Source organism: Nymphalis io, chromosome 13 (assembly GCF_905147045.1).
Source record: "Nymphalis io chromosome 13, ilAglIoxx1.1, whole genome shotgun sequence".
Taxonomy (NCBI): domain Eukaryota; kingdom Metazoa; phylum Arthropoda; class Insecta; order Lepidoptera; family Nymphalidae; genus Nymphalis; species Nymphalis io.
In genome coordinates, this window is record NC_065900.1 from 2,906,672 (window position 1) to 2,930,717 (window position 24,046).

Here is a 24,046-nt window from a genome sequence, read left to right on the forward strand (position 1 = left end):
CTTTCTTTTACTTCGATTTAAGTACATCATTTAGTATAATTACTATTATATACCGGGTAATATTTAATTACTTATAAACGTTGCTTAGCGGGTGATTAGTTAAACAATGCTTTGTATTCTTCTTTCGAATATCAAAACACAGACAGAGAGCGAAATATATGTTTAACTAAACAGCCGCTAAGCAACGTTAATCAGCAAGACCGTTTTAATGTAATAATAATACCAAGTTATGTAAATTACTTTAACAACAATAAACATTGCAGATTATTCGAAACGTCAAATCGAAATTATTACATCGATCTTCAAAACTCGCGCCCACAGGGTTGAGTGAAAGTAAGCTTAACGAGTCAACTTCTCTCTCTTTCAATAAAAGTCTACAAGGTTCATATGCGACGTTAAATATTATCACCACATATCAATAATTTATGGGCAATCAATTTTATTCTTTATATGTTAAACATAAAGTCGATAGTGGATTGTAAGTTTTGATTTTATAACGATAGCTTCGGTCTTCTGCGTATGAAATTCCATTTAGCATATGCATAATTGCATACGTGTTTACGACGAACTTTCATCGTGAGTCGTATCGAAAGTCTGTTGCGGATATGACATCACAAAACTAATTACAGTTTAAATAAAAAGAATACAGTGATATTTCATGTATTTGAAGAAAAATTTGTGTCAGTGTCCTTCAATAAAATATAAAAAATGAGTTAAATGAAATTGAAAGTGTTAAGTTTTATACGAAACACTTTATTGTGTTATGGATGTATTTCGTTTATATTTTTATACAGTAATAAATATAAAAGTAAAGTAAATTTAGACAAAGTAAAAAATATATTAGTTCGTTCCGCTCAGTACGTGTCTGAAGTGAAACTTTAAGCCAGAAACTTAAATTTAGCTCTCATCGTGTCTAAAGAAGATTCATTTAAAAAAAAAGTTTAATATTTCATGTAACCGTAACAGCCTGTGAATGTCCCACTGCTGAGCTAAAGGCCTCCTCTCCTCTTTTTGAGGAGAAGGTTTGGAGCTTATTCCACCATGCTGGTTGGTGGAATACACATGTGGCAGAATTTCAGTGAAACTAGACACATGCAGGTTTCCTCACGATGTTTTCCTTCACCGTAAAGCACGAGATGAATTATAATCACAAATTAAGCACATGAAAATTCAGTGGTGCTTTCCCGGGTTTGAACCCACGATCATCGGTTAAGATTCACGCGTTCTTACCACTGGGCCATCTCGGCTCGGCTTCATGTTACGCGTAGTTATAATATCCAAATAAATGAAAAAAAAAAATAAAGTATGCAGAGGCACTTATACTATTGTATAATATATAGTATATTGTAATCTTTGAAAACATTTCGTTAACTCGAACATTTTTAACTTTGAATGCTAGTCGAGCTTGGTAACTTCTTTCAAAATCATAACATCAAACTATTATGGCATAGCCATTGGATGACCTTTTTAAATAACTATAAAGGAAAGCAATCCGCCACAAAAACGACCTTTAGCATTGCGTGTTCGAACAAAATTTATATATCCACTCTCACTATCGTGGATGCGTTGCAAATAGTTTTATTACTTGTTATTATGGTTATTACGTACCGGCTGATTACCAATTCGTGTTAGGAGAAAGTTATTAAGGTTACATTCTGTTATGGGCATGTTGCGTAAGTGATGAGCTCGACGGTATCATTAATCATTGTTAAATGATTCGATTTCAAAAGAATCGATATTATTCGTTATGAATTGATTTGTGAAATTATTTACATAATAATCATTAATCGAAGTTAAAAAAATCTGAAGCGTAACTCTTGATTTATAATTATTTATTACGTATATGAATATGTATTCACAAAAAAATACTTGTAGTATATCAGTTGTCTGGTTTCCGTAGTACAAGCTCTGTAAAAGCTTAATTTGGGATCAGATGGCCGTGTGTGAAAAATGTCCCAGGATATTATTATTATTAAATCTATTTACTCGCTACTATAAAATAACTCAAACGAATCATTGCTTGCAGTGAAGTATAACTATGTATATTACATAAGTACATATATCTAAGCGCAGCGCTTTATAAGTTATATAACTTGTGAATAAGATTAAATTAATAAGTGAAAGTTAACATCAAGCTATACAAAAGAATGAAAAAGAAATCGAATGAATCGCATTTATAAAATAAAAAAAAATGTCTGGAATTCAATTTAAATACTTTAAAGAAAATATAATTATTGTTGCCATAATTTTCAATATAATGCATGTTTTATTATTAGCTTAATTTTGCTGAATTTTATATATTATAAAAGTCTATTTGTAAGTAAATCTTCCTCTTTATTCTTGTAAGTAGTCTATATTTAATTTAGATTTAAAAAGTAACCCAAATAAATATTAGATAAATCCATACAATCAATAAATAGTATAAAATAAAATTAACTTAATTATGTCATTCTAATGCTATAACAATAGTTTGTTATCATCAAGGTAATCTGATGATATATCATACTCTCTTATGGTTGCGAGTAACATGAGATTAATATGAGTATTAATTGTAAAAAAGTAGTATGAGTTTAGAATTCATCTTTTAACGACTCCTTTATACACTGACCAAATCTGCCGCTTTTTTAAACTGTTTTGTTATTAGGTATGCAAAAGTATATAAATATATAGCTATAAAGTTAACCAAAAACTGCCCTGCGCAAAGATATTTACTGTTGTTAAAAAGAATGACAGATTTTAATTTATAACGCTGCACCTCTGCGGATTAGCGTATGTACACATGTACATGTTTCAATATTTCTTCCGGCACGTACATGTTTCCTCAAAATATTTTCCTCGATCGTCGAGTACGAGATAAATTATAAACACTAGTTCAGCACTTGGAATAATCAGGGCTCTTTGTCCGGATGCATAAATGTTTATATTATAAATAATATTGACAATATTATGATATATATATATATATATATATATATATCTTTAAAAATGTTATTGAATATTTGCATGTTTGAATATGGAAATTGGTTCGGCTAAGAGCAGTAAAGTTAAATCAATTCTAAAATTTGACAGTAAAAAAAGCCGACATAGCATAGCAGTTAGAAAACTCGAACTAAATTAAATTCAAGGGTTCAAACCAAGGGAAGCACTGATTTTTCTTGTGTTGTTAATTGGGGTTTTTAATTCATATCGTGTTCAAGGAAACCAGCGCGGTGGAATAAACTTCAAAAATAGCATGGGATTAAGATCAATAAATTGAAATCAATTACAGAATTTGAAAATAAAACTATCAAGTTTACAATAATACTAATTTATCGAAGTATTTATTACAAGTACTATCTCAAGTACCAATGCGGTTCGAGTATGTCTCATCCTAACAAATATTAGGTATAAATACGAAAGTGAGTATGTTTGTTACGCTTTAACGGCAAATCTACGCCACCGATCATCATGAAATTTTGCATACCCGTTCTCAAAGGTACAAAGTATAGGGTACCTGAATGACCCCCCCCCCAATCACGCGGGCGGAAACTTGTTGAGCTATTATATATGACCATATGATGCGAAGCAATGTTGATCAGAATTTTACATTTAATAGATAAATCCAATTGAATTAGTTCCGGTGATGGATCTCGAACTCTCAGTTTAGCTATATCGCCGGAGAGCGAGCTGATTTCTCTTGAGGATTACGTAAGACTATTATGAAAGGCACGCGTTTTGATACTTTCGTATTGTGTTCGATATGAATCACACTTTCAAAAAGTGCGCTTATTGAAGGAATACATCTGTGGTGTAAATGCATTAAACGGAATGGTATATTATATTAAATTAATGCTTAGAATTTGTTAAAAAAAAGTTGAGACTGATTGTTTATTTTAAACAATAAAATTCTAATATAGTTTTCTTTGAAAATATTTTGTTTATGTAGGAAAGCATTTTGAGTTTTGCTTAACTTTCAATTTTCAAATATTTCTCAAAATTATTTGTGGGACAGGTACACTCTGTATTCCCTCATTCTTATATTTCGATGAGACGACAATCCGACATGACCAGAAATATATGAAGCAGGGAAGTAACTTTCAAAAATTTCTTGTTATAAACTTAAACCCTTAAACTAACACGAAGAGATAAGAATAAAGAAACGTATCTTAATATACTTCAGTACGAATGAAAACATTACAATTGAACGATTAGATACTGCTCGAAACTAAATATTACTCACAAAACAATACACATTGTTAAGTTTAAACGCCATATTACCAATACATACATATTATACTCATAGTGGTCTGTGGTTAGCATCGAAAACTCGCTAAAATGGAATTTGTACGTCAATTATACTCCCATTATCGCATCCCACTTTCCATCGGTCCACTCGATCCAAACAGAAACTAATAGCAGCATGTTGTTAGCGTTATCGCTATTGCAATCATTTTGTAAGTACAATAAAGGCTCCTAATGGCCCTTTCCTTGCTGTTCGAACATGTAATAGTTATCAAAGTATGGACCGGTTCTGAACCTTATCAGAAGTTAAGTAAGTCCGGGGATTGCGTAACCACTCATTATTTTAACGTATGAAAATGAAAGAAAAGAAAAATATAACGATTCCAAATTTTTTTCATTGTTTAGTTATAATTATCTGCATGATTTCGATATAATTATATCAAATTATGTATAAATAAAACGAATAGATTGTCATTCTTAGGTTTAAATAAATAATATTAAAACATTATAGGGAACTAAAAATATATCGATATTCGATACGAACATAAGAACAACACTGAACTGTCGCGCCTGCGCCGGCGCCGCGCTTCGAGCTAATGCGTTTTTGATTGGCGCCGCTCAAAGCTATACTTTCACTTACGTTAAAGCCTATGCTACGGCTGCTTTATTTTATTCAACGATTTGACTTCGTAACCATTCAGTATAAAATATATAAATTTAGTCAAATGGGTGTATGATATAAAAAAAACATATTTTTTTATAGAATAGGTAGGCGGACGAGTAGCCGGATGGTAAGTGGTCACCAACGACAGACATTGGCATTTTAAGAAATGTTAACCATCGCTTACATCGCCACCGACCTCTAAGATGTTCCTTGTGCCTGTAATTACACTGGCTTACTCACCCTTCAAACCGGAACAAAACAATACCAAGTACGGCTGTTTTGTGGTAGAATATCTGATGAGTGGGTGGTACAAAGCAAGAGCTCGCACAAAGCCCTACCGAGTTGCACTAGTACCTACACCAATAAATATAATGAAAATACGTAATAAGCCACTTATTACGTAATGTTAACCACAAACATATAACAACAGCTATAAATTATGTTCTCAATTTAATTGTAATATAAAAAAACATTAATATACACAAACAATACAGTTAATACAAGAGTTTCTTTCCAATCTGATTCCACAAAGTCAGTGAACATTCCTTCCTTGGGGGCAAGGTATTCTATCTCCCGTAATAAAATCTCTTTTATCCTTTTCAATGTGTAATGTTAAAATATATACAAACTTGGCTATGTTCAAATAATATTAAAAAAGTAGACGTTACTCTAAAGTAAATGGTAGATGGTAGAAAATGTGTTGAGAGTATATATACAATTTTATATGGAGTTCATACAATCAATTATATATAATTATAACAATTTATGTATTTTAATAATAAAAAAAATAATCCTGTCCTAGCTTCACGTTAAACACATCTAACTAATTTTATTTTAAAAGTACAATTAAAATGCTTGGGAAAAATCTACTTGAATAGTTTTTTTTTTAATGTAATTCTCATCAAATCAAACTCCGTTAGCGCCGATCAGTAACATTTATTGTGCCCAGTGTTACCTTGAAAATCAGTATAAAATAATTCTATTATAAAATACGTCTCAAAACGCGTTGGAAACAATAAAATCTAATGGGTATTTAATGTAGACTCCTCCGAGTGTATTTGCGATACATGAGCACGGCGTCGCGGAGACGCGTTGAGAAAAGCCTTTTTCACAAAGAAATCGTATCTTAATACTGAGTTGTGTCGGTTTACGGCACGAGCTCGGTTTACGACGCAATAAACAACGCTGTGTCGAGCCTCTAAGATCACAATATTAAGAGCTATCTGGACTCTTCGATACCTATTTGTATCCATTTCATATAAATTCAAGGATTCTCGTTCGAGACAAATACGTGGTACGTCTTGATGTCGTTAGACGAAGGCGATAAATATATTAAAGTTGTGTCATTTTATTTATACCGGTCAATGAAGATGAATGTCGCCTCAAAATTTGTGTTTTAACATTATAACATTGGTATAGCCGTATTGGTATAGTATTGGTATAGATTATTAATAAGCTATATTAATAATCTATATATGAATAGGCAAGGGCCAAAACATTTCAGTACCTTTGTCTGCTCTTTTTTTTGTTTGATAGCTATTGACGATCTTTAGTGTTCTCGATAGCAAAAAAAGCTCATGTTTTCTTTTAATTTTCAATAATGATTATGGTTGAAATTCGATTCTCTATTAGAATATAAATAAAATTATATATTTAAGAACTATTCATAGCTAAGTTTTCCTCTTAAATCAATATAATATTTCCAATCAAATATAAGATTATCGGGACATCCTTTAAAATAATAAATTAAATTTCGAATTGAAAAATTTCGAATAATTTATTAACGTTCATTAACATCACAAAAATAACGTATGAATGAGTCATTGAGTACGATAAAGTAGTTTAACACAAGACACGATCAAAGTAAAAGAACTTACTTTATAGTAATGATAAGTATGTAAAATAAACGAACGTATATTAATATCGAATATTTTCATGCATTTTTTAGTGTTTTAATTTCACTTCATTGTTCTATTATTTATGTCTATTTTGTCATATATATTTAACACGATTATGAATTGTGTTACAAAGGAAAGCTTATCTCTGCAAGAGATTTCTTCAATCCACCTTTGCGTATAAATAAAATGATTTTGTAATTATCGATGTATAGGGTCAAAATTATAAATTAATATAAACATTACATATATGAACTTTAAACAAAAGGATTTAAAAAATGGGACTATTATTATTATTGTATTATTATAACATATTATAAAATTAAGTCCCCCGTCACATCTCGACAAACTCCAAACGACGGAGTGATTCATGAGGTAGATTTCAGGTGTACAACTCATTAATGTTTTGTGTAAATTGGCTGAAATATAACGTTGACTTGACTTGGTTATTTACTGGCGTACGCCGCGTAAACCAATAGAGTTATATGTGAACCGATATAAACATTTTATTTTTAGCCCGTCCCGGGTAGGTAGTTTGATAGAATTGTATATAAATTTAACTTTTTTTATACATAAAACATTTGATTTTGGTAAAAACAAAGTTTAAATATCGAACAAAACTCTTTGATACGACGCTGAAGTTATTCTAATACGCGTTCGTAACCATTTCTTACGTCAAGGTCATTTATTTCAGGGCTTGGACGACTGAAGAATAATCTTAAGGTTGTGCATGTTACAAAGGTAAGGCGACCTTTAGACATAGGGATAGGACGTCTGTCCGCCCTTCGATAACCGAGTGATGTTAACGTTTTAAATGGATTATCCCTTCAGACTGACCTAACACTTGTCGACGTGTCCTTTTCGACCGATTTTGTTTTAAATATAAGATTTTTTTTAATTCGATGGTCAAGTGAACCGAGACTATTTTTTTTTAAAGATATATAGTCTAATATCATTATTCCTATTTGAAGAAAGAAAATATTCTATATTTTAGTTGAAGTTAAAATTACTTGTATTAACTAATGATAACAATTCCCCTGCTGAGCCTGGCCTGGAATAGACCTGTTTTCCACCTTAGGGAAATGATTGAAGCACATTCCATTACTCTGCTTCATGGTCACAATGTTTTTCTTAACCGCCATTCATATGTTGAATCATAAAATGATTGTAAAGTAAACACTTGAAGTGGTACTTATCAGAATTTGATCCCACTATTTTCTGTTAAGATTCCATCAGGTCTCTGTTCTTAGTTAACAGACTGAATAAAATAATATTATTTTTATTAAATATTCAGCATAATATTACGAATTATACGAGTACATTGCAAAACGCCAAATTATGTACAAAATTATAATAAACTTCATTGCCTAATGCAAATGCATAATTAATTAATGTACACATCGCGTGTATCATGAAAAAATCTGTAAAATTAATATGCTTAAAAAAAATAACGACGCATATATACAGAATTAAGTATTATTAATATAATATACACATTTTAACCTGAGTATTAATATTGAAATAAAATATTCCGCGAAATATGAAATCATTCTATCGTTCGAGTTTTGTAAATCGAAGTTATTTTAGTCCCAGTAAGACAAAGGGATGTTAAGATCGTATATATCGACATTTTCTTATTATTTCTAAATAAATACAATGAAAGTTTAAAATTTATAATGCGACCTAAATAGAATACGCGTGATTTTAAAATAAAATGTTTTCCAAATGAAACGCTTTGAAAATAGACACCAAAAACAAAAACCAAACAAAAGACTATTAAAACTTTTGTCATGTGAACGCAAGCATTGACACGGGGCTGGTAGGGAAGGTACATCCCCGACCTCTAGACTGCGCCCCGTCGGGACAAGGTCGTGCCGCCCTTGCATCAAGCGTCCGCCCTTCGTACTTGGGACAACTGAAAACCTACTAAACTATGATTAGCGCATTGTCTCTGGACGCAATGTTCTATGCATAGAATGTACTGGTAGTGGCGCCAGATTTTACTTTTTCATTAACATATTCAACATTTCATTTTCTCCTCATACATTTCCAATTCAAATTACTATCCCCTAAATAAATAGTCTTTATACATTCACTTGTATCTAATAGACAATTTTCAATATCATAAAATATAAAAAAACGTATCCAATATATTGAGATAATGCGTTTTTACGAATACGATTTTAGAAAGTTAATAATTTGCATATAAATTTAAATTAAATCGTTGTTGATATAACAAAGGCACGAGTAGCAGGAATTCATATGATTTTATTTAACATATAATAATAAACGAGTTTAAAAATCTATATCTCAATTAGTTTCGTAAACGATAAAAGAACCTCGTCGACATTTTCATTCCTTTTAAGATCAGAGTCGAGTTACGTTAATTTGAATTTAAATGCGTTTATTAAAATGTGACCTCAGTCGTAAGTAAAAAAAAAACAGTTTAAAAGTCATGATTTCTTTTTTGCGGTTGCATTCGTGATGCGGTTACAAACTTTAGCCTCATTAAAACGGTCATCGAAAAGAAAGAGTTGGACAATATAAAACCCCATTTACGAAAATGAAAAAGGCGAGCATTGATATTTAAATTACGCAGTTAAATCGTAAATTTAATAATATTAAATTAATTATTAAGTTTTAAATATCGAATAAATAAAAACGTTAATCGCAACACTAACAATGCGAGATAACATTTCGCAATGTCGCCATAGGAGGTGCTCTTGCGCAAATCGCGCGTGACGTCACCGCACGGTTCCGGCTTCACTTTCGCGAACACTTTCACCGGTCGGACCGGGCGTATCGATAACATTGTCATTCCGCGAGAATCGATGACCAGTCAAAACCTAGACGATAATATATTCATACAACACTATAATTGTAGGTCGTACGTGTGTACCAATAGTAATTGCAATGTGCTATTTAAAACTTTATACCCATAGTTAGACAAGTCTTTAAAATCATATATTTAAATGAAATACTTGAAGCCGAGATGGCCTAGTGGTAAGAACGCGTGAATCTTAACCGATGATCGTGGGTTCAAATCCGGGCAAGCACCACTGAATTTTCATGTGCTTAATTTGTGTTTATAATTCATCTCGTGCTTAACGGTGAAGGAAAACATCGTGAGGAAACCTGCATGTGTCTAATTTCATTGAAATTCTGCCACATGTGTATTCTACCAACCCGCATTGGAGCAGCGTGGTGGAATAAGCTCCAAACCTTCTCCTCAAAAGGGAGAGGAGGCCTTAGCCCAGCAGTGGGACATTAACAGGCTGTTAATGTACTGTACTTAAAGCTATAATGCGTCTGTGAGAATATAAGCGAGTCATTATATTTTATCTGCGTACGTGTTTCGTTGGTATGGTTACGTTATTCTTTATTGTTCTTTCATATAATTTTAACGAGGTCTTTAAACTGTTATGAGAGAACTAAAGAGACAAACAAAAGTGATCAGATGTAGAAGAATGTAAAGTATAATCCGGCCGACATTCAATCGACATTTAACCAAGTTGAGAATCAATCAACATTCATTGGGACTACGTAAGTTCTTTACTTGTAGCATTCATTATAATGAATTAATGTAACAAATAAAATAATAACCAGCTTCCGCCCGCGTTTGTTATGGGGGGGGGGGGTTGTAACAGTTGGGTAGCCTATGTTTTTAGTCAGAGTATAAGCTATCTGCATTCCATTTTTGATCAAAAACAGGCTGTTTTTCCGTGATTGAATAACAAACATACAAATTGTACATTCAAATTTTATTTATTAAGATGCTTAAAATACAAATCATGAACACAAATAGTCAAAATTACTAGAAGTATTTCTCAGTTGAATTGCAAATGCGATTCACTCGAAGCAGGTCTCTTGTCACGAGTGGATGCAATGAGTTCTGTAGTTAAATCTATTACACCGAGACTTACTGTGTCCGGAGAGGAAACGATACAAAGATAAATTCTTGAGGTAAAATAGATTATTGAATAATAAGCTATGGCTGGTGATAGGGTTTCCTGCTAGCCCATCGGGTTAGATAACACCCACTCGTTTATTATTCTAGCCAAATATGAATACTTTTTTTTGGCTAGAATAATATATATATATATATATATATATAGGTAAAGTCCGCACAGACTCGGAGGTCCTGGGTTCAATTCCCAGGTCGGGCCAAAAAAAATTAATGGGTTTTTCTGTCGGAAAATTCTCAGTAACAGCCCGGAGTCTGAAAGTTGGACGTGTGTACACTCGTGTGTGTACCTCGAAAAGCACGTAAAGCCGTTGGTCCTGCGCCTGAACTCTTCCCGGTCGTGTCGGATTGCCGTCCCATCGGATTATGAGAGTTAGGGGATAGAGAGTTCACCTGTGTTCGCGCACACACTTGTGCACTATAATATCTCCTTCGCAGCTGGCTAATCTCTCGAGATCGGCCGCCGTGGCCGAAATCGGTCTGGAGGACATTATTATTATCATGAATACTTTGTATTGTTGAGTTTCGAATTTTACGTTTTAGATCTAATGATTGGTTTTTCTATTAATGCCAATGTCTACAATGACCACTTACGATTTGCCAAAAACAAACAAATATTACACGTAAAAAGTGTTCCTATAGTTGGCAAAGTATTGACAATTAAAGGCACTTATTCGTTAGTATCCATTTCTATGGTCGGAAGTGACAACCTATAATCATGTGACTCAAATTCCCGTCTATCATCTTGCTACAGATACAAAATATAAAGTAAACAAATATATACTATCACATAAGACTAGAAATTCAACGGAAACGAACGAGAAATTTAAATTTAATAGAAACGAGATAGTCAGTTCTATATATTCTCACAAAAACAAGCGTATCGCCGCGGCTCCGCACGGTTTCGATACCAGTTTAACTTTCAAAATACTTACGCAATAATACGTACTGGAAACACTAACCTAACTCAACAACCTCGCTTCACGATAACTTTCACAAAACACTACGGATCAAACGGAGGCACATTCATTGGTTATATCATTAATCAATTATATTTTACTTATTAATCCTTATTCGTTTTTTATCATTCAGTTAATTGGAACTTGTTTTTTCGTACATTCTTTAAATGAAATTGACACCTTTTGGCTTCGTTTTCTTTATTCGTTATAGCTAAAACCAGTTTTAACAACTTTTCAATGCAATATTATGCATTTTTTTTAATTTCTTTTACGTCGCATAGGACTTTCTTGTTACTTTGTCCTTGTACTAATACGTAGATTGTAATTTGTTATCAATGATGTAGATTATATTACGTTTTTCTCAATCACTTGTCACGCGTTCAATAAAAAACACAAAAATTAAAAACGCATAAAAAAATCAGATGTGATTTGAATCCGGGAACTTCGGCTAACAAACACGCATTTTATCCACTAGGCCATCTATCTTGACTACATACTTCATGTAGAGAGTTAAGATGGTCTAATTAAATAGCTCTATAAAGCTGCCTACGTGTGTTTACTCTACCTTGGTAAGATTATATCTGTTATGAGACAACTATAAAAAAAAATCCTATAACAATCGCACTTTGAAATTAACAATCGATTCTTATATTCAAATTGGATTTAGAAATATATATACTCTCACAAGTGAGAGTGCGAGTCCGTCCAACACCGTTTATAGTTGTGCTAGGTGGGTACGACCATCTCATCGATTATTCTACCGCCAAACAGCAATAATTAGTACATCTATGTATCTGTTTGAAGGAAAACTGAGCCAGTGTAATTAAACGCAAGGCGTTCCCATAGTTAGCCTGTTGACGGCGTTAAGTATATTTAATACTTCTTACAGTTTTAACGTCTATTAACGGCGGTGACATAACATAATTACCTATTTGATCGCCTTATAAATAATAAAAATATAAAATATCGAAGTAAAAATCCAATACAGATAAACTATGAATAGTTCGAAAATATTAAGCTGCCACATATCCGCTATTGTATATCGTTAAGTGAAACGCAGTCAAAGCAAACAACCGAAATAAACCAGACAATCGCTTAACAAGACCAGTCTCCATTCAAACCAGTCACGCGGAATTGTCCGCCTGTTACTCTATGGTCAGTGTCAATTGAAAAGCTACGAACCATTTAAGAACAATACAATTTTCAATATCGCTTACAAAAATAAAACTACAACCTTGTAACAGACATTACCACGGACGTTTTCTCCTACAGCCTCGGTAACGGAGTATAAAACAATCAATTACATAGACGGCCCGTCTTCCCACACTTTCTAACGCTATTGTGTTCGAGTGAGACAATCATATCTCCCGCGGATTTATTGTTGTGTTCGCGGTCGAGTGTAATCAGACATTTTTGTCGAACAACCGGGATTTCGTTGATGACTTTCATTTGTGATCCGAGCGACCTTCGCGTTCTTATTTAGATTTTTAGATCAATCGTAATTGGGTCGCTCACTGAACATCGAAGTCAGTTTTTAACAAGTTAAATATAGTGCAATGGATCCCTTCATAGAAATTGGTATTTTCAAGAAATTAATATCGATCACTGTTTATGTATATCTTAGTTATCGTAAGGCATTATTGTTAAAAAATAAGGCAAAAACTATAATTTTACAAACCTATTGTTCGTATTTTCGGAAGTATACATTTTCACGTAATTATAAGCATAGTAAATTTCTATTTGTATGCTATATCAAATACCTTAAATATATGGCAAAAAGAAAATCCTATTTTGACTTTGTTTCGAGAAATCTAAACAAATCTATTATAACTGCAAGAGTACTCTGTCTTTTACGCTTACAAGGCTAAACTACTCAAACTATTTTGATAAAATTTCGTATGAAGCAAGCTTATAATTATAGTTTTTGCCTTAAAAAGCCGAGATGGCCTAGTGGTTAGAACGCGTGAATCTTAACCGATGATCGTTGGTTCAAACCCGGGCAAGCACCACTGAATATTCATGTGCTTAATTTGTGTTTATAATTCATCTCGTGCTTGACGGTGAAGGAAAACATCGTGAGGAAACCTGCATGTGTCTAATTTCATTGAAATTATGCCACATGTGTATTCTACCAACCCGCATTGGAGCAGCGTGGTGGAATAAGCTCCAAACCTTCTCAAAAGGAAGAGGGTGCCTTAGCCCAGAAGTGGGACATTAACAGGCTGTTACTGTAAGCTTAAACCTCAAGGACAGATATACTAGACTACTTATTTTACCTTATACACGCCCCTCTTCCGCTAACTTATCTTTTATAACCTAAATATATCTTTTAAGCAATTTATTTGTAATTGTAACCAACTGATTTTATTATCTTTTGAAATGAGAAAAAAAAATAAACCAAATAAATAAGAGAATTAAAGATAAAAAACATAAGAAGTAAGTACATAATTTAAAGATCGGATAAAATAAGGATAATTTTCAACAAAAACTAAAATCAATTCAGAGTGCACCAATTCGTCTTAAAAGAATCGCTCTTACCGTGACCTAAATAAAGAAACAAGTAATTAAATGGTAATCTTATCGAAGTGGGTTTAGTAATTTTGAAAGCGATAAAGTATTTAAGTATTTTAAATTATCATAAGATTTTTTTTTCAAGAAAAGTGAGGCGTTTTACGAACGAGTTCTGTCAGTTGAAAATATATTTAAATTATATTTTTTATAAATCGCCTATCGATTTCTTTTTCGTTACAGTTTTAATATATTAATAATCGACTTTACCTACATTCTGAAGTATTAATAACACACACTGTTACTTTCATATTTTTTATAACATTTTGTTCTAAAAATTGTATGAAACGGAGCTACAAATTAACAAGATATATAAACTCAACGCAAACTGCCCGGACGCAAAAGTTTGTTGAGAAATAACAAATAGAATCAATCAAATCAATGGGATTGGCTTTACAAAAATAATTATAAAATTTTAATTATCTTATTTTAATAAATTTATATTATTCTGTTTTTATAAAAAAAAACATATTTCTTTATAAATGGTACATATAAGATATAAGTTTGATTAAATTACTCCAATTGAAAATATAAATCGAATCAATAACAGTATAAAAAATAAAACCATAACAAGTCGCTATTATAATACTGAAATAAATTTTAAGATAAAACCTACTGAATAACCACTTTCTATTATTCATGAAAACAAAATAAAGAGAGTACGATGTAAAAAGAACGAGGCTTATTGTATCGAGAGATCACGGTGCAGAAATAAAAGAAGTAATGGAAGCGCGTGACGTTCGCGAACAACTCAATTTAAGCAATCAATGGTAGTTATTTTGTTAACGAGTAATCGGTTCGTGTTGCATTTATAGTAAATCTAGCGCATTGTTTTTATTTTAAGCGACATTTTTTATTGCTATTTCAATTATTGCAATAATTATGGCAAAAAACGATTGACAGTATCGGATAACTCCGAGTCATAAAGTTGCCAATTTATATGTTGAGATCATTTAAGAAATTGATTTATAAAAACATGCCTTTTTTATCATGTCCCATCTACTTATTTAGAATTTAATTTCAACGACCATCCTTTTTTATATGTATATAAAATCGGTACTGGCAAATGGGCCTTCTGGCGTTAAGTGGTCACCACTGCTCGGCACTATAAGAAATATATACCATTACTTACAACATCAATGCGCCACTAACCTTGGGAACTAAGATGTATCTGTGCATATAGTTACACTGGCTCACTCACCCTTCAAACCGCAACACAAAAATACTAAGTGTTGCTGGTTAGCGGTAGAATATTTGATAAGTGAGTGTTATCTACCCAGACGGCTTGCACAAAGCCCTACCATCAATAATCCAATCCAACAAAATGTTGTTTGCGAATCAAACCTCGTTAAGCAACGCTGAGGCAGGTGTAAGATTTTAGTATCAAATTCATCTCTTGTTCGGAGGTGAACAAAAAAGCATCGCTACGATAAAATTCTGTCATATCTATGCACTAAACCTCATTGGAACAGCATGGTGGAAAAAAGCCATACACATGCTATACTTTAAACATCTTGTAAATTAAAAACATATACAAGGATATTGGTATGATACTGTACTGTGAACGAGTATTGCTTATATTTATTTTCACTAAACTTTATTTGATCTATACACGAACGATTGCTACGAAATAAACACAAGAATATAGATTTCTTCAAAAGGACAAGGAACGATTGACTTATAATAGATCTTAGAAGCAATTGCTTTTGAAATAATTGATGACTAATCGATTATTTTTTATCTTCTTTATTTCAGTTATATTTGATTACATTTCATTGAAATATAATTATTTATATATAACGAACCCAAATTAAAATTCTGTATCGCTAATAATAATACATACTGTCTTACAGTAACAGCCTGTTAATGTCCCACTGCTGGGCTAAGGCCTCCTCTCCCTTTTGAATAGAAGGTTCGGAGCTTATTCCACCACGCTGCTCCAATGCGGGTTGGTAGAATACACATGTGGCAGAATTTCAATTAAATCAGACACATGCAGGTTTCTTCACGATGTTTTCCTTCACCATCAAGCACGAGATGAATTATAAATACAAATTAAGCACATGAAAATTCAGTGGTGCTTGCCGGGATTGAACCCACGATCATCGGTTAAGATTCACGCGTTCTAACCACTAGGCCATATCTAGGATTGTATAAAAAAACATTGAATTTGTAATCTCACAATGCGTGTTTTTCTTTATCTTAATTGCACAATATGACTTATAAATACAAACTAAGGACCTAAAAATTAGAAAGAGTGACGCATTAACTCGCTTTATCCGCTGGACTATCTCGATGTATTTAATAAAAAAAATCACAAACGAATTCGGTGACCCCATCTATTCGAACAATTGAAATACGAGTAATATGAATATAAAAGGGCAATGAATTTATTATACATATACAATATTATTTTATATATTATTGTATTAAGTATCTTACTATCGCAAATCCATTACAGAAGAAAGTGCTACAACTACATCAACTATACTGCATTTAGCACTTGGCATATCGACATCTTTGGTAGTTTAGTCACTAGATGGCAGCACTAATATAATCGTGATAGTGGAGTTTTGTTTTCACCCAAATATGTAATATTAACTGAAGGACTTAGGGCTTTCCTAGTATGATAGCTTATGGTTGCAGGATCTACCATAATATAATATGTATGTAATATATTGTATATTTTGAGATATTGCTTATAATGAGATGTGATAATCTTAAAATAATGAAAAGAAAAAAAAAAAAATTTTTCAATTTTAGAGATATTACAAGATGCTCGAAGACATAATTAGAGAAAACATGGGTGATTTGGTATATCTTGTACTAACAATGAGTAAGAGCAGAGATATTGCTTAGCACAATACTTAACAATACTTAACAATATAATATATCATATATATTATATATAAGGTATTGGGTGATTCTGTCAAGATTTTATTATAAGCTCAGAGAAAGTTATTGTTTTTTATAGAATAGGAAGGCGGACGAGCAAATGGGCCACCTGATGGTAAGTGGTCACCAACGCCATAGATATTGGTATTATAAGAAATGTTAACCATCGCTTACATCACCAATGCGCCACTATCCTTGGGAACAAAGATGTTATGTAACATGTGCCTGTAATTACACTGACTCACTCACCCTTCAAACCGGAACACAACAATACCAAGTACTGCTGTTTTGCGGTACAACATCTGATGAGTGCGTGGTACCTACCCAGACGAGCTTGCACAAAGCTCTACCACCAGTCAAACTCTCCCCTATATTTGAAAGAAGGTGAAGCTATTGCAGCTGCGCCTGAACTCTCACAAGATGTCTCGGACATATATCCCATTCGACTGATATTGGGGAAATTGAGTGATTAAAAATTTTTGACCAATCATTTTTAAAACATGACCGCATATCATTAGTGCACGTTTAAAAAGAGGAATGCGACAAGCGCACATTAGCATCGCTTGGCTCGATACTGATTATTAATATTTATTTTTATCTCATTAGTTCAAAAATAATCTAACTTTGCCTATGCGAATAAAAACTACTTTATTTATATAAGTGATTACATACTAATTTTATTTAATTCTATGTATTATTTTTTGTAATTTAGAATGAATTAATTTTATATTGTTAAATTTAAAATATAATAATAATTATAAAATATTGCACGCCTGATATACAAACTGTTAGAACTAATTAACTTATAAGATCTTAAAAATATATTTACACGGTTTATGCAATAAATAATATTTCTGAAGTCAGAACGAGAAGGTATTTAAACATATTTAATAACAATAATTTTTATTTTCCGTTGTTTTAAATATCTGTATTATTTATAATCTGTATTTTACTCTATAATGTGGCATTTATTAAATATTATATATATTTTATTTCATTTACAATTATGTGTATGCATAATTGGAAATACCATTAGATTAGAATATGAAGTAAGAAATTGACTTACCTTGTAAATTGTCGAGGAGGTACGTCAGCAGCTTAGCGGTTCCGTTGTTGTCGTTGTAAATGGAGAGCATTTCCTTGCTGAGAGGGTTGCCTTGAAGGCCGAGCAGCTGGAGATGAAACAGCTTACCGAGATCGTATGGTAATACCCTGAGGTAATTGTTGTGTAAGTGTAGTTCTCTGAAAGAGAAGAACATTCAGTTTAATTATGGTAAGGATAGTAGTAACAGCCCGTTAATGTCCCACTGCTGGGCTAAGGCCTCCTCTCCCTTTTGAGGAGAAGGTTTGGAGCTTATTCTACCACGCTGCTCCAATGCGGGTTGGTAGAATACACATGTGGCATAATTTCAATGAAATTAGACACATGCAGGTTTCCTCACGATGTTTTCCTTCACCGTCAAGCACGAGATGAATTATAAACACAAAATTAAGCACATGATAATTTAGTGGTGCTTGCCCGGGTTTGAACCCACGATCATCGATTAAGATGCACGCGTTCTAACCACTAGGCCATCTCGGCTTAGGTAAGCCGAGATCTCGGTAAGGATAAGCATAGCCCTATTTTTGGACAATTCCCTTAAAATATTAGTAGGCCTCAATCCATTGCATGGACAGATGTTCAATTTGATCTGAATTTTAAGGCATTTTTTTAAAAGATACCTAAATGTTGGTTTGTGTAAAATTTTTACACAAAAACTCCGTAAATATCCTCCTGCAATCGACACAGTTTTCATTTAACCTCGGGAACATAAGAATTTTAACGCACTCCTCGCTACTGTGGTAAATATTAACGGTAATTACACTTCTCGTGCTGTGCCTGCAATAACACCGGCTAAAACACTAATACACCAAGGCGTACAAGATTATATAGACAATAAACTGTGATTAAATTGTAAATAGTGTTCGTTGATTTTCATACAGGATAACAATTGTTTATTTATTTATTTTAATTATATATGTTTTGTTTCTTATAATATTAAATAAGGGATTTTAGTATATAAGTTTATTTCGTGTAAATCGAAAGCGGCTCTAACGATATGGCTCAGATTTTGTATTATATTGACCAACAATTAATTATATATAAATAATTGGTACTGTAATATAATTGATGAAAAAAATGTTTTATAGAATAGGAAGGCGGACGAGCATATGGGCCACCTGATGGGAAGTGGTCACCAAACGCCCTTAGATATTGGCTCACTTACCCTTCAAACCGGAACACAACAATAACAAGTACTGCTGTTTTGCGGTAGAATATCTGATAAGTGGGTGGTACCTACCCAGACGAGATTGCACAAAGCCCTAGCACCAGTAAATTTAAAAAAATTATTTCAAACTCGGTTTCAACGTCGATTTCAACGTCGGTGAGCGGACACATTTATGAAAAATGCTTATGTCGGATAAAATTTTACATTGCAGTGAAGCAGAATAGACTCCAAAACTTTTCTTTCAGATGATACGCACTGCTAAGCAAAGGTTCTGCAGTTCTACATTCTACAAACTGTCATTATTTTCGAATATAATTCATTTTTAACCACTGCCAATCGGTGACAGGTTCACTGACCGCAACGCCAGGTCATCGACTTGATTTATAAATTCAAATACAAGTATTCGAAAAAAATTCCACGTTACCAACATTATTTAGCATTCAATTACATGTAAAAGCGGGAGTATTTATTATTTCATTTATAACATCCTTAAAAAAAAAATTCGACGCGTGCATTTAAATCTAGCGACAATTTTATAATAATATCAAACAAATTCATCTAAATATGATAAATATTCCATAATAGATATTAATTTCGTAATATATATTCATTATTAATATCGAACGTTTGTTTTGAATCCGCAATATGTTTACTAATATAGTCATATAACGCGCTTATCACGACAAGACAGAGTTCAATGACCTTGTATAGAAACTGGCTGTATGTTTTTAGCGAATATATGAATATTTTAACGCCTTGACGTTTTTTTTAATCTATTTATCGCAATAATCTTTATGAAGCTGATAATGAAGTCCTATCAAGACGCTATATAGAATTTTATTAATGCTAATGAAAATATAATACTCGTTTTATTATAAATACAAAGGTAAGCTTATTTATAAACACGTCGATAAAGATTTTGTTTTGGTTTGATTATCACGTGGAATATATATGTATAGGAAAAATGGTATTATACTTATATATATATATATGTATATATTTTAAATACTGTTTGTGTTAGGAGTTGAGTAGAGAGGAGGAGTGGGGCTCCTCGCTAAGACGGAAAGCGTACCGCTGGTTTTTTAGTGAATATTCCAATGTTCGGGGCGCACTCAGCGCCTTGGACACCGGCGAGCCCCCCACACTGTTCCCGTGGGGGAAACGAGTAACGCGTTTTTCCAGCGATAAGAAAAAGGAGTGGGGAAGACGATAGCTCAAGGTTAAGATCGAACCTGTGACTTTTACATCACCGGGCGGCCTGTAAATTTTCGTATGAAATTCCAAAACATGCTTAATATAATTGGCCTCAGTATCTTTCCTTTGAACGAGAGATTCCTGTACACAGCGTTGGATCATTAATGAGTGTTCGCCGTACTTTATATGTACATATTGTTAAAGCCTATATACAAAAACAAAAATTATTTTCAACCGTTGCTATCGCTACTGGTAATAACGCTTTATATCCGCTATAGTCTCCACCCGTTTACTTATTATTCTACCGCCAAACAGAAACACTTTGTTTTGCTTTGTCAGATCAAAATGTGTATAATCCAAATTAATTATAGGCACAAGAGACATAATATCGTGGATCACTTGATTGACGGCTCATAAGTTATATATACTTTAAAATAAAATTTAGAAAGTACATATGTATATGTATGTACATGTCTCTTGCTATTGCATAGATTATCTATATACGGCTAAGTAAATTCAACGAATCAACAATTCTAATTCATTTGACGACATTGTACTATCTTATAGGTTTACGCGTAAATTAAACGTCAGAATGATAATAATTATACACAACATGCGAATCGCTTTCTCTGATAACGTCTTTGTGTTATTAAAGAAATATTTTTTACGATTTCTTATTAAAAAAAAAAATTAAAACAAATTATTTTTCTTGTATTTATTTTCGATATAATTCATAAAGAATTTGTATTTTTTTTTTAATTAATTGAATAATTGTTTATTCAAAATTAAAAAAAAAAAAATAGGTTTTACTTACTATCTAAATTTAGACATTAACTACCTTAGTAATAAACGTTGCTAGGGGCTGTTTAGTTAAACACTGATTTCTCTCCCTCTGACATTATTGATTCGACATTCGAAAGAAGGAGACACGGCATTGTATAACTCATCGCACGCTAAACAATCTTTATAGTTAAGACCGTTATAGATAAATTGATACACCTACATAATACACCATATATGGTAGTATAGATGATAAAAAGCCTGGAGTGAGTAATAGTTGATATGCATGTAGGGGATATTATATTAATTGTAAATAGTTGACGATGTGTTGTAAGAAAACCTAAGAAAAATAGAAACTCGAGTTTCCATTTTTCTCGTAGATAGCGAATCTAAATATCAAGTCGTATTAAGTCTATTCGTATAAAGTTTAATCTGATTTAAAATGTAAACAATTAATATTGTTAAGGGATACCTAAGCTGTATCAAATCTCCAAGCTCAGCGGGCAATGTTCTTAGCTTGTTATTGGACATGTCGAGCGTGTGAAGATTGGCCAACTGGCTGATGTCGGGTGGGATCCTCTGCAGGGAATTGTCATTCAGGTACAACGCGGTCAGGTGCGTCAGTTGGAACAATGGAGGCGCCAGAGCGCGCACACCTCCTGTTATCTGAAACGTAAATAATATATTCTTAAAACAAGATATTTTACAAATATTTATATGAGTCCGGATGGGTGGGTGATAGCAGCTTATAAATATCCTGTACTTAGTTGTACTCTGCTTCTTTTAGTTTTAGAACTTATTCCTAAAGCTCTCTCACATTCTCGAATGTGGGTTGATGGATACACATGAGGCCGATTTTCATCCGACAGGTTTTCTTTAAACACTGTATTATAAACACGAACCATTCAGTGGTATTTATCTGGTTTTAAGTCCACAGTTATCTCAATTACTATTTAAGTCCGTTATTATTTTATTTCAAAATAAATGTATTTGTAAAGCCTCGCACATAAGATTTGTTAACTAAGCGTAAAGCATCGGCTTATTCACGAGGTTGAGCATAGCTGTTGAGTACGGAAATAGCTCAAAAGGTCATATTCAAACCTGCGACTTTTACATCCTTGTGCGTATATAACTTCTTATCTAAGCATTTATTACATCTTATTATATTTAGATAAATTGTTTTAAATTAAAATATATATATATTAATCACAATCGCTAAGACCTAAGAAGACAAATTAATGAAAATAATGTTAGGAAAAAACGTGAACAAAGATTAATAGGTAGAGAACTTTCGACTCGATATTTAGGCCAATTTTAAAACCTATCTAAAAACCTATCTTCAATTTTATTTGATTTTATGATATAATTATTTCGCGATATAAGATTTATAAACATACCACAAAACTAGTAGCACCAAGACTTTATCTTAGTAAATTGCTTTATCTCTAATTCGAAGTATTTTGAATATCAAGTATCGCTCACCTCAAGCGTAGTCCAGCCTCCGCGCCTGCCAGATGCCCGCTCCGCTTCCGACATAATGTGGTACGTGCGCCCGCTAGCGCCCTCATGCTTGTCTTTATTGCGAGACATACTGTCACCTGGAGCGGAAAACAAAAAACAAATTGTCAAACATTTGCATATATGAATTAAACATGAAATGCCGCAAAGTTAATCTTCTAATTTAACTTTAATCTGAAATATGATTGGTTTATGGCAACCGATAACGCAATAGGTGACCAATCAGCGTTCAGTAAATCTGACGTCGATCAGCTTTTCAGAAATTTGGGATTAATGTCTTGAAAATACTGCCAGCGATATTTTCTAAACTAGAATTACAGTAAGAGATAAAGTATTCAAGACGAAGCGTCCACTTGAAAAAAAAATAATCAAATTATTTACGGCCAAATTTAAGTCTTATTTATTATTATTATATTTAATCAAAACAATTGTTTAAGCTACTCACAAATGAGACAATAAAAATATTTTCCAAATAAAAAATAAAAAAACAAATTCAATAATAAACTTATATACGTGCAACTTTCTTTAGTACCAATTCGAAAACTAAATAACTAAATCACGAGAGACATTTATCAATCCGAATCGAGAGGCAAATGATTACATTAAGATGCTATTTTGTTCTACAAACGTTAATTACAATACCTTTACCTGCTTAATTTACATTGAAATATTTATCTAAATTGTATTTATCTAAGTAATTAAATGGATTATTACCTACTTTTTCATTTGGTTCGAGCAATCGATTACTGTTGATTATTTAATATCAATAAGGACTAAGAATGAACTTGTATTATTGTTGAGGAATGTTCTAGAGAAACATTAGCTTGAAATGTTATCAGCTATCATATTTGTAACCGGAGATGCAATGAGTTTAAGCTGATGCTTTCGTTTAAAAGACGCATGAGAGTCATAATGAAGTCTCGGCGGATATGATTACTTTGCAATTAGACAATATTGTAATTTGCTACCCTATCTAATACATTCATATTTGTATCGAGAAAAAATTATAGTATCATACTTAGATATATTTTTACGCTCACGAGTCTGTTCCCTGAAACTTTCCCGAGTTTCCTGAAACTTTCAAGTTACATCGACAAGAGTAAACAACTGTATCTTTC

General features: G+C 32.5%; 1 protein-coding gene across 2 annotated transcripts in view; it reads right to left on the minus strand.

The window, feature by feature from the left end:
* The window catches only part of LOC126772810 (CCR4-NOT transcription complex subunit 6), a 206,282-nt gene that overhangs the window by 161,759 nt on the left and 20,477 nt on the right, over positions 1-24,046 (minus strand). For both annotated transcript variants that reach the window (XM_050493400.1, XM_050493399.1), the window contains exons 2-4: positions 22,893-23,008; positions 21,883-22,076; positions 18,233-18,408 (exon numbers count right to left, since the gene is read on the minus strand). In XM_050493400.1, the coding sequence (XP_050349357.1) occupies positions 18,233-18,408; positions 21,883-22,076; positions 22,893-23,000 (478 nt within the window). In that variant the 5' untranslated portion in view covers positions 23,001-23,008. The remainder of the gene's footprint in view (positions 1-18,232; positions 18,409-21,882; positions 22,077-22,892; positions 23,009-24,046) is intronic.